Source organism: Rhinichthys klamathensis, unplaced genomic scaffold (genome assembly GCF_029890125.1).
Source record: "Rhinichthys klamathensis goyatoka isolate OS25496 unplaced genomic scaffold, OSU_Roscu_1.1 h1tg000069l_1, whole genome shotgun sequence".
NCBI lineage: Eukaryota > Metazoa > Chordata > Actinopteri > Cypriniformes > Leuciscidae > Rhinichthys > Rhinichthys klamathensis.
In genome coordinates this window covers 1,894,227-1,915,372 of record NW_026606612.1, presented here as the reverse complement: position 1 = coordinate 1,915,372, position 21,146 = coordinate 1,894,227, and the positions used below count along the sequence as shown (strand labels likewise).

Genomic DNA, 21,146 nt, shown 5'->3' with positions numbered 1-21,146 from the left:
AATAACATTTATAGCAAATGTTGCTTATACCCGTATCATTTGAATGACCATTCTCAGTGAAAAGCTTTCTCCTTAAACACCTCAAGAAATTGTTTTATTCATAAATATTTGTCATAAAAATAACAAACATCAACGTTCATCCAAAGTATTGCGTATAAACGTTCTTGATATGTACAAAATCATTTCTCCAGTATGATTATTATAACTTAAGGCAAGTTCACATTTTCTACATTTTCCCCATTACCTCTATGAATTAATTCAGCTAGTACAATACAAAAAGCTTTCAGACTGAAAGGCATGTCGAAACTGTTCTAGTATCATGTGAAAGAACTACTGAAAACCGTAGCAACGTATGCTTTTCTAATCACTCAACAGCACTGTCGAAACCTGTGCTATTCTATTTTTTTTTCTCATCACATCACAAAATATAGGAGCCATGTGAACTGGATAATTCATAATTCATGAATTAGGGTCACAAGGTCACACAATAACACAAGTTTCTGGTTTAAAAAAACTGTTATTGAATTGAAGATACCGTAGGGTAGACAATGGTATTAAAACTGGCTTAATACATTCAAATATTCTATTATAATTATGGACTGAAGAAATTCAAGACATGTTTTGTGGAGCTTGTGCTTTCCATAACACAAGGGACACATCAAAAATAAGGGTATAAATAGTCTTTCAGTTCAAAATAAAATGTAAAAAGTAGCACTTGTTAGAAAAATACAAATGATCATTGGCATATAAATGTATTTATTTCTTCCCATTCGCTGTGTAAATTTGACAACATTAGAACTGGATTATTTAATTGTACAACACAATTACTATTCGCTAGCATAGCAACAAAATTAAACATATGTGTATACATATATATATTTATATAAAGGGGAAAATACGCTGTAAAAACCTTGGCACGAATGAATCAATAATGCCACATGTTGTAAAACGAGGTAAATCTGACTTGTGCTGTGAAGCATCTATCGGTGATTATTAATATCACGTAAACATAAACATGCATTTTTTTTTTAAGAATTCTTAAACAGGTGACAGCGTTAAAATAGAAAAGACCAAAAAGCACGAATTAAAACAATTTTAAGTTCGAAAGTGGAGATAAGTGCAATACATTCCAGCTGTGCGTTTTACTGCCGCATTACAATGCAAGGTCGAGGTTGGAGCTGTTCCATAGTAAAAGTGCTGAACTGCAGTTCATGTGTTCTGCAAAACACGCTCCTCGATTTAGAAATAAAATGGTCGAGGAGTAATATAAAAAAAAAAAAAAAAACTTGATTTAGGTTTATGCACTTGCTGCACACACCTCAAGCTGCACGCAAGGTTCATTGTGGGAGGTCCAGTATTAAAATTCTATCCCCTATTTCACGAAAAGGGGATCCGTCACCTCAGTGGACCTTTACACTCATCCGGGTCGCTTGATTCAGTTGCCACGACTTTCACTTGAGCTTTGGAGTTGTATTCTGTAGTAGCCTAAGCAACTTTAGTAAGCTTGAATCTTCCAAGACGGTAAGATTTGACATCACGCACAACGAGCGCTCATTATCACAAATGTCGCTTAAATGGCCTCGGGCAAAGTAAACGGCCACGCGTTAACTACTTGTGGCTTCAGCTCCATCTTTTCTTTCTGTTTAAGATGCACCCGGCCGTGCCGTTTCCTTTCGTCGCTCCTGGCAAAGCGTTTGCCGCACACATCACAAGAAAAGGGTTTCTCACCGGTGTGAGTGCGGGTGTGTGTGGTGAGATGGTCGCTTCTGCTGAAGCTCCGCAAACAGATGCGGCACTGGAAAGGTTTGTGTCCCGTGTGGATGCGGATGTGCCTGTTGAGCTCATCCGACCGAGAGAAGCGCCGGTCGCAGGTCTCCATCGGACACGTGAAGGGTTTCTCCTTGGGCGGCCCGGTAGAAGAGGCAGGGCTCTTTCTTACGCGATTAGGTTTCTGAGCCCGTGTGTAAGTTTGACTGAAAGACTCGGGCAATAAAGATGAATACAGAACCGAGTCTATTGTGGAAGTCGAGTAGGTTGTGTCGCAACTGGACTGGAGTTCAATATTTGGATAAATGGACGGTTTTAATAGACTGGTGGGTGGGATATCCATAACTGGGGTGGAGTAATTAAACATGGGAGCGTTGAAGCCCTGTGTGCAAGAATCTCCAAAGCACTGCTCCTGTTTTAAAGTGCTCTCCACTTTGAATTCAGTCTCTGGGTTTGAGCAAATGGGAGAATAAGAGTCTAAAAGTTCTTTCACGTCCACCTGTTGATCATTTTGAAAACTATTCGACATGGAGAATGCCTCTGACTGGAAGCCAGCATCCAAGTACGACTTATTGAAGGTCCCCCACTCGTAACAACTGCTCTCGAATTCATTTTTGATGACCACCGGGAACGTCGCGCTCTCGGACAGCGGCTCTGCGTCTTGCGCAGAGGAGCGAAAGTTTAAATGCGATGCCGCGGAGTCTTGGGCCTGCGTGGCGGTCTGGGAGTCCGGGTAACTGTGGTTTGTCTGTCCCGGGGAATACAGCGGCGGGGTGGTGCACGTGGAGGCCTGCGTTTGGACCCCCTCGTCGCCAAAGCTGCTACGGTCAGCACACTGTTGCGCATCCGACACAGGGGTTGTTGAGATGCCAACGATTTCGGTGATCATGTTAAGCAGTGTTTCCGTGCTGCAAGGTGTTCCTTGAGATGTTTCCACATAGAAGCTGCCTGAGTAAGCTAAGGAGGTTGCGTAGCTTTCTTTCGGTCCCTGACAAGAGTTATACTGATCTGTACTCGTGGGCTCCGTTTTGGGGGTAATAGGCGCACCTGATATGGAAAGAAAAAAAGCAGGCATGCGTCAGTGCCTTCAGTGAAATGTGCAATCAGTTATATACCTATACAGTTTCGTGAGTGCCTTGAATTAACTTGCACTATACAGTATATTTCATGCAGCAGTACTGAAATCTGGTCTATAATTAACAGAGCTAGAATTTTTTTTTGAATCTGCCAGAAACTCACCGTGTGGAAACTGGGCAGGTGCTGTCCTTCCAGAATCCATGAAAACATCCTGGCTGTCTTTGGAGCCGCGAGTTTCCATCCCTATCGCAGAACTGTTACAGTTCTCAAACTGCGAGTAGAAAGAATCTTGAGAGTTCAAATCCATGTTGTTAAGCATCTTTCCGTAAATGGCTTTCCAATGGCTGTCAGTCCGAACAGGTTATTGATAAGGGGTTATTGCAAACACAAGAAAGAGCAAAAAAAACGGATCCGATAGTTAAGTCCGAGAAGGCGTTCGTCCAAAAAAGAAATGTAAATACTTTGGAATTCCCCCTTTTTGAGATCTGCGTCAAGGTAATATAGCTCTCCAGCTATCTGTAGATGTGTAGATCTGTTGATTCTCACACCAACGGTTTCCCTTCGCTCGGCTTTTATACGATCCGTCTCACCGATCAGCCCTCCTCCCCATTCATTGTCTCCAGTGAGAGGATTCCCCGCTGCGTGTCATCTTCGTGACCATATATGGACAGAGGATATGACGGGCTTCCCCAAAAAAGGAGAGTTACGGTTCTGACGCTTCAACAAGTCTTTCGTTAAGTGTAAGGGAACGAGGGAGAGCCATGGCTTCAGCTATGCATGTTTCTTTGCTAATTCAAAATTAAGCCCTATGCATTAGATTGCGTTTTTAAGTAGCCAACATCTGCACGCGTTCATGACGAAAATAAACGCAAAGTGTTTAATGAAGTCACAGAATGCATGCAAATGTATTTTTCAGTCTGTCAAACAAAGCTCAAAAATCGACATCGAATTTCAGTCCGTATTCTTTGATTTCGTTTTATAACGTCTTGTAAAACTAATTTACTACTAGACATTTCACAAACTTTACAAACTTTCAAGCATAACGAAAAATTAACTTCAGCAATTAACTGACTGTTAACGTAGTAGGCTATATATATATATATATATATATATATATATATATCATTCAGTTTGTCATGCAAATGAATTATGAGGTAAATACCATATGTAGCATAAAGCGTGGAAAGAACTCATTCATATCCCCGCTTTTATAAGCAAAATAGTTGGCCTAACACCTTATTAACTTGCTAATGCTTTGTCATTCCTTTGACCACTGTCGGCACTGCAGTTCTAAAATTCCTGTTTTCCAGAACTCGAGCAGGATATAAGCGTTGTATAGCTGCTTGTAGACTAGATATAATTTGATACAGAAAAGGCCTACACTTGCTGGATCCTAATAAAATGAACAGAAATGAAAACTAAGTATTAGTGTGCAAAATGAAGTAAAATGGCCCTGAGTCGAAGGTGAATATTTACCCCAAACAAGTATAGGTTGTGGAGACGCTCTGGCATCCGTCGCGCAGAGCTGGCGGTAAGAAAAGTGCACTGTTGTCCAGCACCATGGAGAGCGCTACTTGAAATAGCAGGCTACCACATTCTACAATTATAGTTCACGGCCTGCAGTCGGTGTACGAAGCCATAGTGGTGACATTCTTGGTATGGGTTTAATAAAACAGTCGAATGGAAAACGGTTTCTTTTTTCCCTTGCCTGTTTTTTCCCCCTCAAGAGTTCATCAAAATACTTACTATACTTACACATACATACCTATTCTGTGATTATCATGGTTTAAATTTCTGAATGAAAAGTCAAGTAGATGTTTTAGGTAACAATCAAAAATGCCTAGGCTGTTTAAGGGTAGAAAATTGTAAATAAAGTCTTATAACAAATAAAGAAATGTGAGTTGGCCTAATAATTGTTTCTTTAAAAATTGTCACATAAAAAAAAATATTGTAGTATATATAATTATAGCATTTAATGCACACTACACCAAATATATATATACACACTACTGTGCAAAAGTCTTAGGGACATTGGTATTTTCACCCACAAGAATGGTATTAAGAAAGTTATTTGTATAATTTGCTGTAGTGTGTCAGTAGGAAATATTAGTTTACATTTCCAAACATTTACTTTGCCATTAAATGTAATAATCCAGTATGCACAAGGAGTCTGACAACAGCCGGTATGATTCACACGGAGATCTGATCTCACCATCATCGAGTCTTTCTGGGATTACATGAAGAAACAGAAAAAAATTGAGACATACTAAATCCAGAAGAACTGCGGCAATGTCTCCAAGACGCTTGAAGAAACCGACCTGCAAAGCTACAGTACTGTGAAAAGTTTTAGGCACTTGTGTGAAAATGCTGTAAAGTGAGGATGCTTTCAAAAATAATGTCATTAATAGATATTATTTATCAATTAGCGTAATCAAATCAATATTTGGTGGGACCACCCTTTGCATATTAAACAGCTTTATAGGTATTCTTGCACATAGGTTAGTTTTTCATGTAGCTTTGTAGACAGGTTTCTTCGAACATTTTGGAGATGTTGCCACAGTTTTTTTTTACCATTTTTTAGGGTGAAATACTGACGTGCCTAAGACTTTTGCAAAGTACTGTATATATCAACCACACCAGCAACTACCTCAATACAGCTAACAAACAACATAAACACAAGAAATATAGTGGGAACGACGTTAAAATGGACACCAGAGGAAACTGCAACAGCAGTGGGTACTACAGTACAAAAAGAACACAACTGTATTGGATGGCTCAAATGCTCCAGTAATAACAAGAACTGCCATTTCATCTGCAAATCTGCCAGCTACATCAGGAACAGGAGTTTTGAAAGCTTAAAAACTACAATTGCAGTAGGTACAAGTGCTGAAAGAACATTGAGAACTGCAGAACCGGATTCCACTTCAACTTTATGGTCTGTAGTGGCACCTGGAACAACAAGGTCAGCAACAACAACTCTAATACCTAAATATGTTACATATGTTATGACTTTTGAGCAAAAGTTTGGGGTTGGTAAGATTTTTTAAATGTTTTTGAAAGAAGTCTCAATGGATGCATTTATTTGATCAAAAATACAGAAAAAAGCAATATTATGAAATATTATATCTATTTAAAATATATATATTTTTTATTTTAATATACTTTAAAATTTAATTTATTTCTGTGATGCAAAGCAAAATTACTCCAGTCTTCAGCTGATTTGATACTTATATCAATGTTGGAAACAGTTGAGCTGCTTAATGTATATACACTCACCTAAAGGATTATTAGGAACACCATACTAATACTGTGTTTGACCCCCTTTCACCTTCAGAACTGCCTTATTTCTATGTGGCATTGATTCAACAAGGTGCTGAAAGCATTCTTTAGAAATGTTGGCCCATATTGATAGGATAGCATCTTGCAGTTGATGGAGATTTGTGGGATGCACATCCAGGGCACGAAGCTCCCATTCCACCACATCCCAAAGATGCTCTATTGGGTTGAGATCTGGTGACTGTGGGGGCCATTTTAGTACAGTGAACTCATTTTCATGTTCAAGAAACCAATTTGAAATGATTCGAGCTTTGTGACATGGTGCATTATCCTGCTGGGAGTAGCCATCAGAGGATGGGTACATGGTGGCCATAAAGGGATGGACATGGTCAGAAACAATGCTCAGGTAGGCCGTGGCATTTAAACGATGCCCAATTGGCACTAAGGGGCCTAAAGTGTGCCAAGAAAACATCCCCCACACCATTACACCACCACCACCAGCCTGCACAGTGGTACCAAGGCATGATGGATCCATGTTCTCATTCTGTTTACGCCAAATTCTGACTCTACCATCTGAATGTCTCAACAGAAATCGAGACTCATCAGACCAGGCAACATTTTTCCAGTCTTCAACTGTCCAATTTTGGTGAGCTCTTGCAAATTGTAGCCTCTTTTTCCTATTTGTAGTGGAGATGAGTGGTACCCGGTGGGGTCTTCTGCTGTTGTAGCCCATCCGCCTCAAGGTTGTGCGTGTTGTGGCTTCACAAATGCTTTGCTGCATACCTCGGATGTAACGAGTGGTTATTTCAGTCAAAGTTGCTCTTCTATCAGCTTGAATCAGTCGGCCCATTCTCCTCTGACCTCTAGCATCAACAAGGCATTTTCGCCCACAGGACTGCCGCATACTGGATGTTTTTCCCTTTTCACACCATTCTTTGTGAACCCTAGAAATGGTAGTGCGTGAAAATCCCAGTAACTGAGCAGATTGTGAAATACTCAGACCGGCCCGTCTGGCACCAACAACCATGCCGCGCTCAAAATTGCTTAAATCACCTTTCTTTCCCATTCTGACATTTAGTTTGGAATTCAGGAGATTGTCTTGACCAGGACCACACCCCTAAATGCATTGAAGCAACTGCCATGTGATTGGTTGATTAGATAATTGCATTAATGATCAGATGTGCTCCTACAGTAGTCACTTTCAAATCCAGACTCAAAACACATCTGTTTAGCTATGCATTTACTGAATGAGCACTGTGCCACTGTTCTGGTTTTGTCTTTGTTTGTTTTCTAATTTCTAATTTATTTATTTACTTATTTTTATAATCTCTGGAAGAGATTTTTAAGGAGAGCGGGAGAGTCTTCACTCCGATGAGGCGAGTGAAGGAGTAAGTTATACTGCTGTATAAGAAGTCGCTGAGAGCGTCGTTAAGGGTAACGGCAGTAGACAGCGCACGCGAAGCGTGCTCTGTGGGGGCCCCGCTGGGCATTACTGGTGTAGCACCACCCCAGCAGAGTACGTCCCTGGGCTAGAGGTCCAGTGGCACCGTAAACCGGCTCAATCTCTTCCATCACAGATAGGGGTGGACCAGTACTACTTCATTTGATTTTTTATTCTAAACTGTTTTAATTATTCTTATTTGTTTTGATTATTTTAATTTCTTCTATGTAAAGCACTTTGAATTGCCATTGTGTATGAAATGTGCTATATGAATAAACTTGCCTTGCCTTGCCTAATGAGAAATTGAACAGGTGTTCCTAATAATCCTTTAGGTGAGTGTATATATATATATATATATATATATATATATATACAGTATATGTGTGTGTGTGTACTGTATATGGAACCTGTGATCCTTTTTTCAGGATTCATTGATGAATAAAAAGTTTTAAAACAATATCAATCTTTATCACTTTTTCTCAATTTAACACATCCTTGTTCTTTCAAAAAAAGAAAGAAAAAAATGACTGACCCCAAACTTTTGAACGGGTATATTCAAAAGCATTTATATATAGTATATGAATATTGTTACAAAATATTTCTATTTTAAATAAATGCTGTACTTTTTTAAACTTTTGTTTTTATTCATCAAAGATTCCCGAAAAAAGTATCATAGGTTATAAAAAAATATTAAGCAGCAACTGTTTCCATGTTTCCAACACTGATAATAAATCAGCATATTAGAATGATTTCTGAAGGAGCATGTGACACTGAAGAGTAATAGCTGATGAAAATTCAGCTTTGCATCACAGAAATAAATTACATTTTAAACAATATTTAAAGAAAAGCATTAATTTAAATTGTAAATTTAAAGGGTGCAAGGAAAGTGTTCTCTGCTTGCATTCTTAGATTTATTAAAACGTTTTTTTTTGTGTGTGTTGAATCAGGCTAATTTCTAGAATTTTGCCTCTTCGTGCAAGAAATTAAAGCAATATTGAAAGTTAATGAAAAATATAGTTTTTCTAAGAAGGCATTTAAACGAAAATGTAGCCTAGATTTTAGAATAATACAATTAAAAATCCAATTTATGTTTTGATGCTTCTTAGCCAAATTCTTTTTTACCTAGATTACAGTTGCACATGCAGGGAACTCCTACAATGGTGGCTTTATTCTCTACAACAATTCCCTGTTGCAAAAATCCAGTTTAACCTAAAAGCTGTGTTATTGAATGTGGAAGTTGGTTGACCAGCCACTATGTTCAAAAAACAGCTTGCACTGCTGGTTCAAGATGATCTACCAACTTGAAGCCGCTAATAACCAGCTATCATGTTCCAAAACACAGCTACCAGCTCAAGCAGTATTTCATGGCATGGTTTGCAAAACCCCTGTGAAGGAACCACAGAAGGGGTACGGGTGATGTCCACTTGTCCTGTAGCAGGTAGGCGGAAACTTTATGCGAGGTTCAGGTGCCTTCAAAATCACCAGAGAACTCTAGTTTGCCCTATCCAGCTGTGATTGCCACACTTGTACACTATTACTTCGCACAGGCCACAGGAGCACCAATGAAAGAAAAAAAGATATGAGGAAGAATATATTGAGCAGTGGGCTGCAAAAAGCGAGGCACTCATTTAGCACAAGCCTACTCAAGTATCCTTAGCTCAACCAAATCTATTTATGAAATTTTGTATGGCTTATTTTTTTGTATTTATCAGCATGTGCATTATTGGCAGTTGCAGTATTTTTCATTTATTTTGGAACAGGCCTGAGTAAATAGATTGGCCATGTAGATGTAACCCATTTAGGAGTACAATAGGTTTCCATAAATACATATGCACGATGACAAAGAAGCGTCCGCATGCATAATGGAACTGGGTTTGGCGGTGCACGAAATATCCCTCTTATTATGATGATACAAAATCGTACTTAACAACGAGTTTGACATTTTCTGGAGGTAACCGTTCGCATCACGCTACTTTCCCCTATTCGAGGCCCTAATATCCCCCTCTCCAGTGGTCTCTCCCAGTTGACCCAAACCTATTAAAAAGCTCTTCTCTTAAAGAGTTCATAACACTGAGACGCTGTTGTGATAACTGCCGAGTAGCGCTCACCTCTCGCCTCTGCAAAATGCCACGGAGCTCAGTAATGGATTTATGTAATTCCTGCACTTACCAAGATTATTACACCAAAGAAATGCAATGAAGGTAAAAGTGTAATGAGACCATCGATGTGTCGGTATTTTCAGATCGGATGATCTGAGCTGGCACTGCAATATCTACAGATATCTCGAGTCCATTCATTAATTGATCTGAGAGCTTTAAACAATCGAATTGCAAAATATATGATGTCTATAGATCATATTGGTTGGTCAAAACAAGCTCCTGACAGTGCAAAGCATGTGAACATAAAATGAATGCTGCATCTCTACTAAGTCTTCACTCATTTTCTTTTCTGCTTGTGATCCATCTGTTCATAGCAGCATTTTTGTAGAACGCTCAACAACACCATTAACAAATGGTATAATCGTATCCACACATAATTTGACAAATTCCCAAGGCAATGATTGAGCTGAGGGAAGAAGCAGCACTGCAAAAAGAAAGTGTATTGCATCTATAAAAAGAAACAAGAAGGATTCATCTAAAATATTATGATAAGATAACTGATTTACCAATTGTAAAAGGATCTAGCTTATGGGCTTGCCATGCATGAAGTATGTATTGAAAAGAGAGGCTTTGGAGTACTTTCAAGAACGTCTGGTAGGGTTTCAAGAGGCAGAGGAATCATACGCCCTCCACATCACATTTCTGCAGTATATGTCCCATATTACAAACCCCCAACGGCACCGGATGAAGGCTCATCTTCCTCAAACCATAGCAACAATGAGAAACCGAAAAAAGGGATTGGGAGCGCCAACATCAGAGATTCCACGACCGGAAACACGACTCAATGCAAGCTTGCATCACTCTGCCAAATTATTTTGATTTCTTTTTCCCTTTTCACTCGCAATCCCATGCATGACTACGCTTTAGTGCTTGAACCCCTTTCAGAAAGCATGGCTCTTTTCAAACAGCGACTTATCGCTCTCCTCCGTCTACGGAGTGTGGGAGTGGGGTTAGGGAAGCCCGATTGCACAACCAAAACCCCACTCAGCGAGCTGCAGGTTTCCCTTGCAGTTCCAGAAATACACCCTTGTGCTCGCCCACCCTTGTCCCCGGACATCCATCCTCGCCTTTCAGGCTGGGAGGGGCCGGAGCTTCGGCTTTCTTCCTGATCGTGACTGCGGAGGGTTCCAGCAGTTCCCCGCCCGCTCTGACTGACTCCCCCACATTCGCAGCAACCTCTTCTCTACTCTGAGCCGCAGCTCCAGAAGCACACCAGCAGGCCAATCTGGCTCTCCTCCAGCTACCTAGAGTTATCTAATCACAATAAATGAGGATAAATTAGCGTAGCACCACAGCGACAGGGCTCACTTCATGTTACGCAGCAGGGTGCTCAATGTTTTAGCACTCTTGCTTGTTTTGGGGATGAGGCCCATTACTTTTTCCTCAACTCCCAAGCTGCAACCTAAACCATTTGGAGAAATCAACAAACTCCTAATGTACTCGCATGGCAGTTCTCTCCCTAGTATGTAATTCGAGCAGTTAGCACAGCGTATTTCTTCAACAGGCAGGCTTCATAACGACTGACCCCCATCAAGGTGATTCAATAAAAGCCTATAAAAGAATTCAGCACCTTTTCTGAGGGACAACTACAGACTGAAAAGGGATGAGTCTATTCAAACCGATTGCACTGCTGCTGCTATGAGGAAACAAAATAAGAATGTGGTGTCTCTCTCTCTCCCTTTCCTCGCTAACATAAGTAACTATGGTAACAGGCGCACTGCATGGCACTGCTTCCACAAGCTCTCCAGAAATAAAACTGTTGGGCTAAGAGCGAGCAGGTAAAGACAAAAGATCCCGGGTGCCACTATTTATAGAGGCGGGCTTACATAATCTCCACACAGACCAGCGCTGGCTGAGGGAGGTTGGGTTTTGGGGTGAGTGGCACCGGGGCCCCGGCCCTAGAATCGAGTGCGCGAGAGTGGTGTCTGGAGGTTACACTGTCGATTATGAGCAAGCTCCAAAGGCTACAGGAGGGGGAGGAAGTAGGAAAGAAAGAATCTGTACAGAGAGGGGGGAAGACGATGGCGGATTGGATTTGATGGTTGCATTGCTAAAGGGTAAACGCTTTACGTGCGCTTGTTGATCAGCAACTCAAGCTCCCATGGGATGCATATCAGCCTGTGGTGGTGGGAGATGTTCGCCATTGAACGTCACTGTATCAGCGATTACATCACCAACCCAACTCACTGAGGTAACAAGTGCTTATGACAGATGGAAAGAACGCTATCAGGGATAACAAACACAAGACTTTACCCACTGGCACTGTGAGACACACTCAGCTGAAGGCCTGAGAAGACAATGTCACAATCTGTTAGGCTAATGGTAGTGGAAGGATTGAAAGACAGTATAAATCTAAAGGGTTGATAGCTTGTTTAAAGGCAGAACTGTCAGACCTGGCGTCACAAAATAAATTCTTTTGACGCACAGAGCATGACTAAATGGCTCCCCCTAGCAGTCATGTGCCATTATTACACTCTCCACACTGTAATATTGATTCTTTTGAGCTTGACTGAACGAGGTGTGGATGAACAGCTCCGTTCTTATCCGTCAGTTGATATAATCAGCAAATGAAACCTTCACGCTTCATAAAACAGGAAGCTTTGAGAATTTAATGCACTAATTGTCCCATTACGGGGCAAAAGAAAGTGTGACTCACGTAAATATGCCCCAACTACTCTAACCAATGGATGCAAATAGAGGCTCATCTCAGGGTCTCATCAATGCGCAAATGGAGGAACTCTGACTCATCTATTTATGCCTGTGCGTTAGATCTCGCTAATGTTGTTTTGGCTATTATCCCATTGTACCGTGGGTCTGAGGAGAGGGAGGGGGATTGCGCATTGAATGTTTTAGTCACACTGAACAACCAAAAACTAGGAGATGCATTTCAAATGGCAATAGCTATGAGGACACACATGCTATGATGCCCAAGGGGAACGCGAATATAGAGGAAGATGTGTGTTTATTTCCTCTCTGATCATTCGTCAGATTGCTGACGTTGCCACATGGTTCTGAAAAGTTGGTGAAGTAAAAAATCACCAAATACAGCATGACTCATCAACAGGCACAAGTCTCCCAAACACTGTTGACGCAACCGAGACTGTGTAAACAGAGGGATGTCAACACTTTTAAACTTTTATCATTAACAATACACTTAAACGATCCATCTACAAGCTCTCCTACCTTTCCTCTTGGAGGCCCTGATACAGTATTGCTTCATTGTAAACCTAGATAATAAATGACAATAATATATTATAAGGTAGACTCCTCAAATAAGTAACAGCAATTGAATATACTAATATATATATATATATATATATATATATATATATATATATTTGTATAAATTATGTTGATACCTACAGGTACTGCAGCTCAGTTGAATGAAAGCAGGAAGCCTGTTCTGGTTCAAATACTACCATGAATTAATAACAACTGTTTTAAATCATGCTACATAATTAATATGTGACAGCTTTGTGTGTTTAAACTTCCTCTGTACTCAAGATTAAAAAAAACAGTGTTCATCAATAAGAACCTGATGTATATTACACTTATTTATGACATTACATTAGAGACAAATCTTCAGAATTAGAATTTGTACAGGGCGTATACAACATAAGCCTTAAAAAAAATTAAAGTACAGGATCAATGAATGTGAAATTTCCAGTGGCAACATAAAACTGTCCGGAAAACGAGTGATCTATCAACTAGCCTTAAAACGCTATAGCCTATGGCACCATTAATAGGCCTATACTCTGAAGCTAAAAGTCAATACAATCTGTTTTTACAGTGTACATGAAGCAATTCAGTGAACCTCCCTCTATGTAAAGGTGTAAACACTCATCTTCATTTGGCACGGAATTCTGACTGGATTTCTGCACACACACTTACTTTATGTTCACTAATCTCTATGATTCAATGAAAACTGAGACAGTACCTGTATTGTCGCAGCTCTTTACAATACAGCGAACCCCCATGATTGTAAACTATGCAAAATTACTATCTAGTTGCTGACTCTTATCACTTCAACTCTGAACAAACTTTCTGCTCCTCACCACGGTGCGTCTCGGGTGCTGCGGTAATCACTCCGCCCAAGTAGCAATGTTTCGCCTACTGAGAATATAGTTCCCAATATTTATACGGTTAAAAGATGGCTGTCTCTATGATCTTGTTATTTGTACACTTTGTGACTATACAAATCACAACATGTAAATAGGAAAATGTTTGCGTTATTTTGTCACTTATTGGGATTAGTATGCTAGCTGGAGCCATTTACTTCCAGTCTTTGTGCTAAGCTAGGCTAGCGGTGGGTGCGTCAGATAGAGTTACAGCACGCACACAGATGAAAATGGTATGTATGGACTATGGACTTATCTAACTCTGGGGGATACGGTGAATAAGCTAAAGTCCCAAAAAGTTGGCGTGTTCCTTTAAGAGAATTTGGCCTTTGTGTTTCCTCATATTTAAACTCATGTGAAACAAGAAGTCATAGCTAGACAATTTCATATTCCTAGTCACCCTGGTGTGCTAAAAAAGGTAAAAATTAATGGGACTATACTTCAGAGATATTTTTCTTCAATGAAAGGTTAGATTTTTGAAACGATTGTATAGATTGCAAATCAGTATATTCCTGTTATTGCAATTCAACTTTCTGTGAGGCATGGCCAGTTCAATTAATACTCCAACACATTAATTACATAAAGTACAAGGAAGCAAATCCGGGCAAATCAGTGAAAATCACACTTTTAAATAAACACCATCCATAAAAAGATATCATTTGAATATTTAAGTATGAGAGATTCAATTAAACTGAAGAAAGATGTTATAAGAAGATTTCAATTTATTCTTTCAAATGAAGCCAAACAGCAATGGACCAAAAAAAGTGCACTGTCTTACGGCTCTTTAAACCTGAGGATATAATCACATTAAACCAGACGTAAAATTGAAATATTTAAACAGGGCTCTCAATTATTATATTAAATGAGCAAATAAAAATAAAAAAAATCCACCAATTATCTAAATTACGTAAAAATGAAATACACAGTAGTAGCAAACATATGGCACCGATTGAACATCATGATTTATCATTCCGATTCTGGCTTGCTACTGATTTTCAATACTCTTCAGCCATTATCAGTACAGTCAGAGCCGACCAGCCAGTAAAGGGGTGGCTACCCTGCCCTCTTCCAGTGCTATCACTGTACTGCTCCCAGATGTATCCTGTTTCCAGATACTGCTTGTAAACATTATTGATAAGGTTAGTCCTGAGCTCTTGGTAGAGGGTAGCTGCCTTCTCTTTGTATGGCCCTTCTACGCTGCCATAGTGATGCAGTGCTCTAACAGCCAGGTAGTTGATGTTGATCCAGATCGGTCCTCGCCAGTAGGGGGCGTCGTGTTCCGTGTTCCTCTTCATGTAGAGGGGATCTGCGCGTGAGAGTGAGCGCAGGCCATAGGGCGTCCAAAGGCGTTCAGGGTCTCGAATGTCTCTCAAAATATGCTCCATTTTTGGCGAGTCTGGTGTCAAAATATGAAGCAAGAACGGAAAAAGGCTAACGTAGCCTAATGCATTCACGTACTGCAGCTTAGGGGCTCTGCGAACGGAGCGAACCAACCGTGAGACTGGGAACTGGTGCCGTGGTTGTCCGGGGGGCACAAACACCTTCTCCTGCTGAAGTGAGACCGCCTGGGTGTGATTGCCATAATCACTGAAGGTGTGCAGATTCTCGGACCAGTGCAGTTCGTTTAACAGATCGTTATTGTTGAGGGTGCGATGGGTGTTTTCATACAACTGGTGGGGTTCCCCGAGTATTCGTGCCACATTCGCCATGATGCCAGAGGCAAGGGTCATCCAGCAATACAAGTCTACATGCCTCTCATCAGCAGATGGGTGGGAAGCCCGTGGGTAGTCGTCCAGGCCAGAGGTCAGGGTCTTGGGGTTTAAGAAAAGGTTGGTGTCTTTGTCCCTGCCTCGCCAACGGTAGGAGTTGGCAATGGGTCCGGCTTGTGTAGTGTTAAACCACTCAAACCAAATCTGCAGTCTGGGGTACAACCTTCTCAAGAAAGGAAGCATGGTCTGAGAGGACAATGACTCTGGTTGAGCATCCCGCTTCTCCAGCAACTCCTGTAGGGCCAGGAAGAGCGTGGGAGGGTTTGCGTTTTCGTTGTGCTGCACTATAAACTCAGACGGTACTTTGCTGCGTGCTTCATCATCCAAGATTTGTTCACGTGGTATCCAGCCCTCTACGTTGATGAGATCGAGCCAGTGCGCAATGACCCCCTGAGTTAACTGACTGTCCCATTTGTTGAGGAGAAGTTGATGAAATCCTTCGTCCCAAAGAAAGCCCCTTGGAAAGAAAGATCGTGATGGTACTGCCGTAAACAGCGGCCCCTCAGGGTAAAGCACAGGGTGCTCATTATAAACCGACTGTACAACAGACTGTCCAAAGAAATATCCCAAGCCCCCAAGCATGTTGCTTAAAGCTGCCTTGGCAAATTCGATCTGCGACGATGTGAATCCTTTTGCTTGAAGGCCAAATGTACCCTCAAACTTCTCATCAAAAGCCACCTTACGCTTCTCCAGCTCTTCCGTAAGCACAGAGCCCACAAGTTGATTGGGTCGGTCACGGAAGCTTCCGGATTCAAACAAAACTTCAATCTGGAAAGGGGTTTGAACGGTCACCTGATGCACCACAAAATCACTCTCCATCTTGGGATCTTTCTGTTGATTCTGGTGGTTAGTGACTTTGTAAGAATCCACGGCAAAATAAGATATTTTTTCACCTTTGGGGGGACTGAAAACAAATTTGTGACTTAGGCTGTTTTTCACTATATCTGTCAGCTTATCAAGGCCAGGGCTCCTAGTTTGCAGGAAATTATATCTGAAAAGAAAAAGAGTAAAACAATACAGTAACTTGTTGAAATAACATCACCAAACCTAAAATGTCTTTCATTTTCTTCACACCCCTCCGCTCTGTTCATCTGAGCATCATATGCTACTAATAATATTTTGTGTTTGAGAAGCAATTGGAGATTTCCTATTTGTTGAAGTGCACTAAATTTCAAAACTAAAAATGTTTTCTACAGCTTTGTAAAAAAAATAAAAATAAAAAAAAGCTGTAATTTATCAGTAAATATTATTAACTTTCTAATATAATACACATTGTTTTAATTTAATATTTAATTTGTTTTTTTTATTCTGAATAATTATTACTGAAAACCTACATTCCTCCCTATTTCTATTGTTCCCAATTATTACTTATTTATTACATAAGCTTCTAGTTTATAATAAAGGTAAAATACCTGGCATATTTGCCACCAGCACCTTCCCCTGCAGTGGGTTTGCCAAAAGTGATCTTGAAGTTGCCAAGCTCCTCAGAAGTTCCTGTCACAGAGCTCAAGCGATTTTTCTCCTCTACATGAGCCTGCAATGAACCTTGAATATCCGTGGCAGCGTAGAACATCAGCGAGATCACAGGAGATGAGGAAGCAATGCTCTGCCAATCAGAAACAAAGACAGATTTGATGTTATGAATTTCGATAGTGTAATATAATTAAAAAAATTATAAAAAATAATTAACCACTTTAACTTCATATCATATTAAAAGAAAACTGATGTTATGCAGAGTTGACACACGACCTTCTGAAAATCATGCAGATTGTATATTTGTTTTATATTGGTAAGAAAAAGATAGTTTGGTCTTCAATCGGTGACGGTTTCAAATACCTAAACCTGTACAAGGGTCAGACATTTAAAAGAAAACTGAAAAAGATCAAGGTCCCCACAACTTTTTACTTAATACATTTTCAGAAATGTCCAATCATTTCTAATTACTGGAAAAATATTTTATAGAGACTACCCTCATAAGGAGCAATTTCTTGCCAATAAAATATTTCAGAGGTTAAACATTTAGTAAGTTCCATTACCTTTTTTTGGGGAATAATTAAGATATTTTAAATCAAAATTTTCCTTGAAAGCCACTATTTAATATTTATCTTGATATTACCAGGTTTTCCATGACAGTGAGAATTGTGACCTGTTCACCCAAAAATGAAAATTACCCCATGATTTACTGTATATGGAATTCTTCTTTCAGACGAATACAATTTGAGTTATATTAAAAAAATGTCCTGGCTCTTCCAAGCTTTATAATGGCAGTTTATGTTTTGAAGACCATCAAAGTGCATCCATCCATCATAAAAGTAATCCACACGGATCTGTGGGGGTTAATAAAGGCCTTCTGAAGTGAATCGATGTGTTTGTGTAAGAAAAATATCCATATTTAAAACTTTACCGACTAAAATAACTAGCTTCGGCAGACGGCCGTACGCATACTATGCAAGTCGTAAGCCACAAGAGTAACCAGTGATGTATGTATGATGTAGAATGTAGGAGTATCTTAAGTTTAGACGTCTCATGCGGTTCAAACAAACAGGGCTGGGCAACAAACTCAAGCTCCTCCGACATTTCTCTTTAAAAATTGTCGTTTTAGACTTCAAATTCGTGACTGGTGTTTTCCGCATTCGTCAAGACATTGTGCATCGGGGCAGGGGTTACTCTTCCACCGTAAATCGATGTGTACGGCCATCTGCCGGAAGCTAGTTATTTTAGTCGATAACGTTTTAAATATGGATATTTTTCTTACACGAACACATCGATTCACTTCAGAAGGCCTTTATTAACCCCCGCAGAGCTGTGTGGATTACTTTTATAATGGACATAATGCACTTTGATGGACTTCAAAACCTAAACTGCCATTCACTGCCATTATAAAGCTTGGAAGAGCGAGGACATTTTTTAATATAACTCCGATTGTATTCTTCTGAAAGAAGAATGTCATATATACCTAGGATGACTTGAGGGTGAGTAAATCATGGGGTAATTTTCATTTTTGGTTGAACTAACCCTTTAATGTATATTGATGTAATTTTTTTATATGTATATATCATTTATTAATAATTTCAAAGATGTATTTGAAATTAAGCAATATTATTATGATTATACTAAATAAAAGTGTTCTTCATGAAACCAAGAAGCGCATTTTCCCACAAAGTGTGGAAAAAAGTACATTTTAATGATCAAAACTCCCCAGACTATGACCACTGAACACAATTAATATTTTTATTGTACATTACTCCCATTATATTACAATAAAATATCCTTATATTTAACAATTGTATAATAATAAATCAGATAATGCTGGCTTTCAAACACATAAACTGTAAGAGCATTACGGTTTATTACGTACATGTTGTTTTGCAGTAATCCTCCAAGTCCAGTCTCCACCATGATCTCCACCCATACGCTTCACAAACTCTGTGGTCAGTGTAAAATCACGGTCATGGATCTCCTGGACTCCAAAAGATACTCCATCATGCATTATCCATCCGTAGCCCTGCAAATGGTCGCCTTGCTCACAAGTGTGCCTAAGATTTCCATCCATATCAGTGAACTGACGCATCCACATTAAGCCTAAATAAATCAATAGAAAAGGCAGGGTTGTAATAATCTCACAACATCACAAAGACAAATTTAGACAGAAAAATATAGACAGAAAGTAAATGGTGCATAAAGACAAAGTGTGAATTTAAAGCACCCCACCTGTCACAACAGATCTGGGACTTCTTGTTTTCATCCCAAAGTACACCTGGGGGCGGTAGGTGCCCCAATATCTTTCGGGAGACACAGCAGGACTTGAACTATTAGCATCTAAGACCCGTGGAGAAGGGTGCAATGTCATGACCCTCCTGGCCAAGGATGAGCGCATATAAAGGGCATAGAAGAACCAGATGAGACTGAAGATACACAAACCGATGGATATATTGATAAACACCTTCCCAATGTCCGTTTTCTTTTTTTTCTCCTTGCGTGGTGGAGCAGGTGCTTTTTCCTCCTTTCTTGGGCTAGGTAACACACCATCACCACTTGCAACCCTCTTCCTCCGCCGACCCATCTTTCTTTTGACCTGACCAAGCCGGTCCGAGGATGACTATCATTCAAATGCACCTGAAAATCACCAAAAGTCAAGAGGTTTTGACTATATGTAAGTTATAGACTGTTGAAACAGTGATTGCAGCATAAGCTCAAACTATATCAGACAGCAATGCATTTACGGGAATACATGCCCCTAAAATATGGTTATAATGTTAGACCTGTCTATGACAAGATTCAGCTCATTGAATTGGCTAACTGAAAAAAAGGAATGAGGAAATGAATGAACGAACGAACGAACGAATGAACTGATGAATGAATGAATGAATGAATGAATGAATGAGATTCAGCTCGTCAGTGTCTATTTAACGCGTCTGCAATGATCATTCTCTCTGCACTAAAAGTGGACGAAGCAATGAAAAAAAAGTATTATAGCAACAAGGCAAACACAAATTATACTAATAATGACGTTACCTTATGTACGTGTCAGTAGCCTACTCTACTGAACATTGTAATCAGCAGCACGGTCACTTCCGCCTTTCTTTGCGAAGCTGACAACAATCATAGATGCATGTTCAAAATAAAAGTCCCCCAGTGATTTACTATTGCTGGCTAAAGACAACACTGAAAATTCTGTCGTAATTTACTCATCACGCGTTAGTCGTCACCATCATTTCGTTCAAATCATGATGTGGCTTTCTTTCTTTTTAGAGCACAAAATATTCTGAAAAATGTCTCGATGTTTTTGTCCATAAAGTCAAGGGAGACCAATGTTGTTTGGACCTCAATGACATTCATAATATTAAGTGAGTCTCAATCAGCTCTCTAGCTCCCCAGGGCGTGAATCAGTATATCATGTGCAGAATTTTCCTGCACTGGTAAGGTAACTTTTTGATATAAAAAATAATGAACCCAAACTGAATTGAGAATTTACACAAACTGAGAAAGTAAAAAAAAAAGTGTTAGGTTGTGCCCCGCTCTCCCCGACCCCTACAACTAGTAATTATGTGTGCAAAGTCTGGAAACATGAACTTATGATCTGATAACGACTCGGTTACTAACGTAACCTCGGTTCCCTGAGAGGAGGGAACGAGTATTGCGTAAGTAGCTTACGCTATGGGAAAACTCCTTTTCTCGAGAAATATTGAAGTCTTTATGTAAAACGCATTGCAGCTGCACAGCATACAGCAATGAGCGAGGCAGCTCGGTCATTGGCTGTGCTGCGGCAACTGCACGAACCTATGACGGGGCGACTCTGAACCCGCTTCCAATGAGCGTGCTTCGAGCCCGCCAAGATGGGCGTGGCCAAGGGCTATATATTGAGCGCCCCGTCGTCTGAGTTCTTTAGGTTCAATCGACTGAAGCGAACTGACCAAGCACAAGCATGGCAGCTTACGCAATACTCGTTCCCTCCTCTCAGGGAACCGAGGTTACGTTAGTAACCGAGTCGTTCCCTTTCGAGAGGTTCCTCTTATTGCGTAAGTAGCTTACGCTATGG

At 40.1% G+C, this 21,146-nt stretch overlaps 2 protein-coding genes across 2 annotated transcripts; both read right to left on the bottom strand.

The window, feature by feature from the left end:
- Window positions 1-1,500: 1,500 nt before the first annotated feature.
- LOC130084960 (early growth response protein 4) lies at window positions 1,501-3,408 on the bottom strand. Its single transcript, XM_056250503.1, has 2 exons — window positions 3,007-3,408; window positions 1,501-2,814 (listed from the first exon to the last, which is right to left on the bottom strand). The coding sequence occupies exons 1-2, from the start codon at window positions 3,161-3,163 to the stop codon at window positions 1,571-1,573; spliced, it is 1,401 nt and encodes a 466-aa protein (XP_056106478.1). The 5' UTR covers window positions 3,164-3,408; the 3' UTR covers window positions 1,501-1,570.
- Window positions 3,409-14,542: 11,134 nt separating this feature from the next.
- mogs (mannosyl-oligosaccharide glucosidase) lies at window positions 14,543-20,185 on the bottom strand. The gene is made up of 5 exons (XM_056250502.1): window positions 20,123-20,185; window positions 19,319-19,723; window positions 18,966-19,189; window positions 17,020-17,213; window positions 14,543-16,598 (listed from the first exon to the last, which is right to left on the bottom strand). Exons 2-5 carry the CDS (start codon window positions 19,668-19,670, stop codon window positions 14,834-14,836), a joined length of 2,535 nt encoding a protein of 844 aa, XP_056106477.1. The 5' UTR covers window positions 19,671-19,723; window positions 20,123-20,185; the 3' UTR covers window positions 14,543-14,833.
- Window positions 20,186-21,146: the final 961 nt, after the last annotated feature.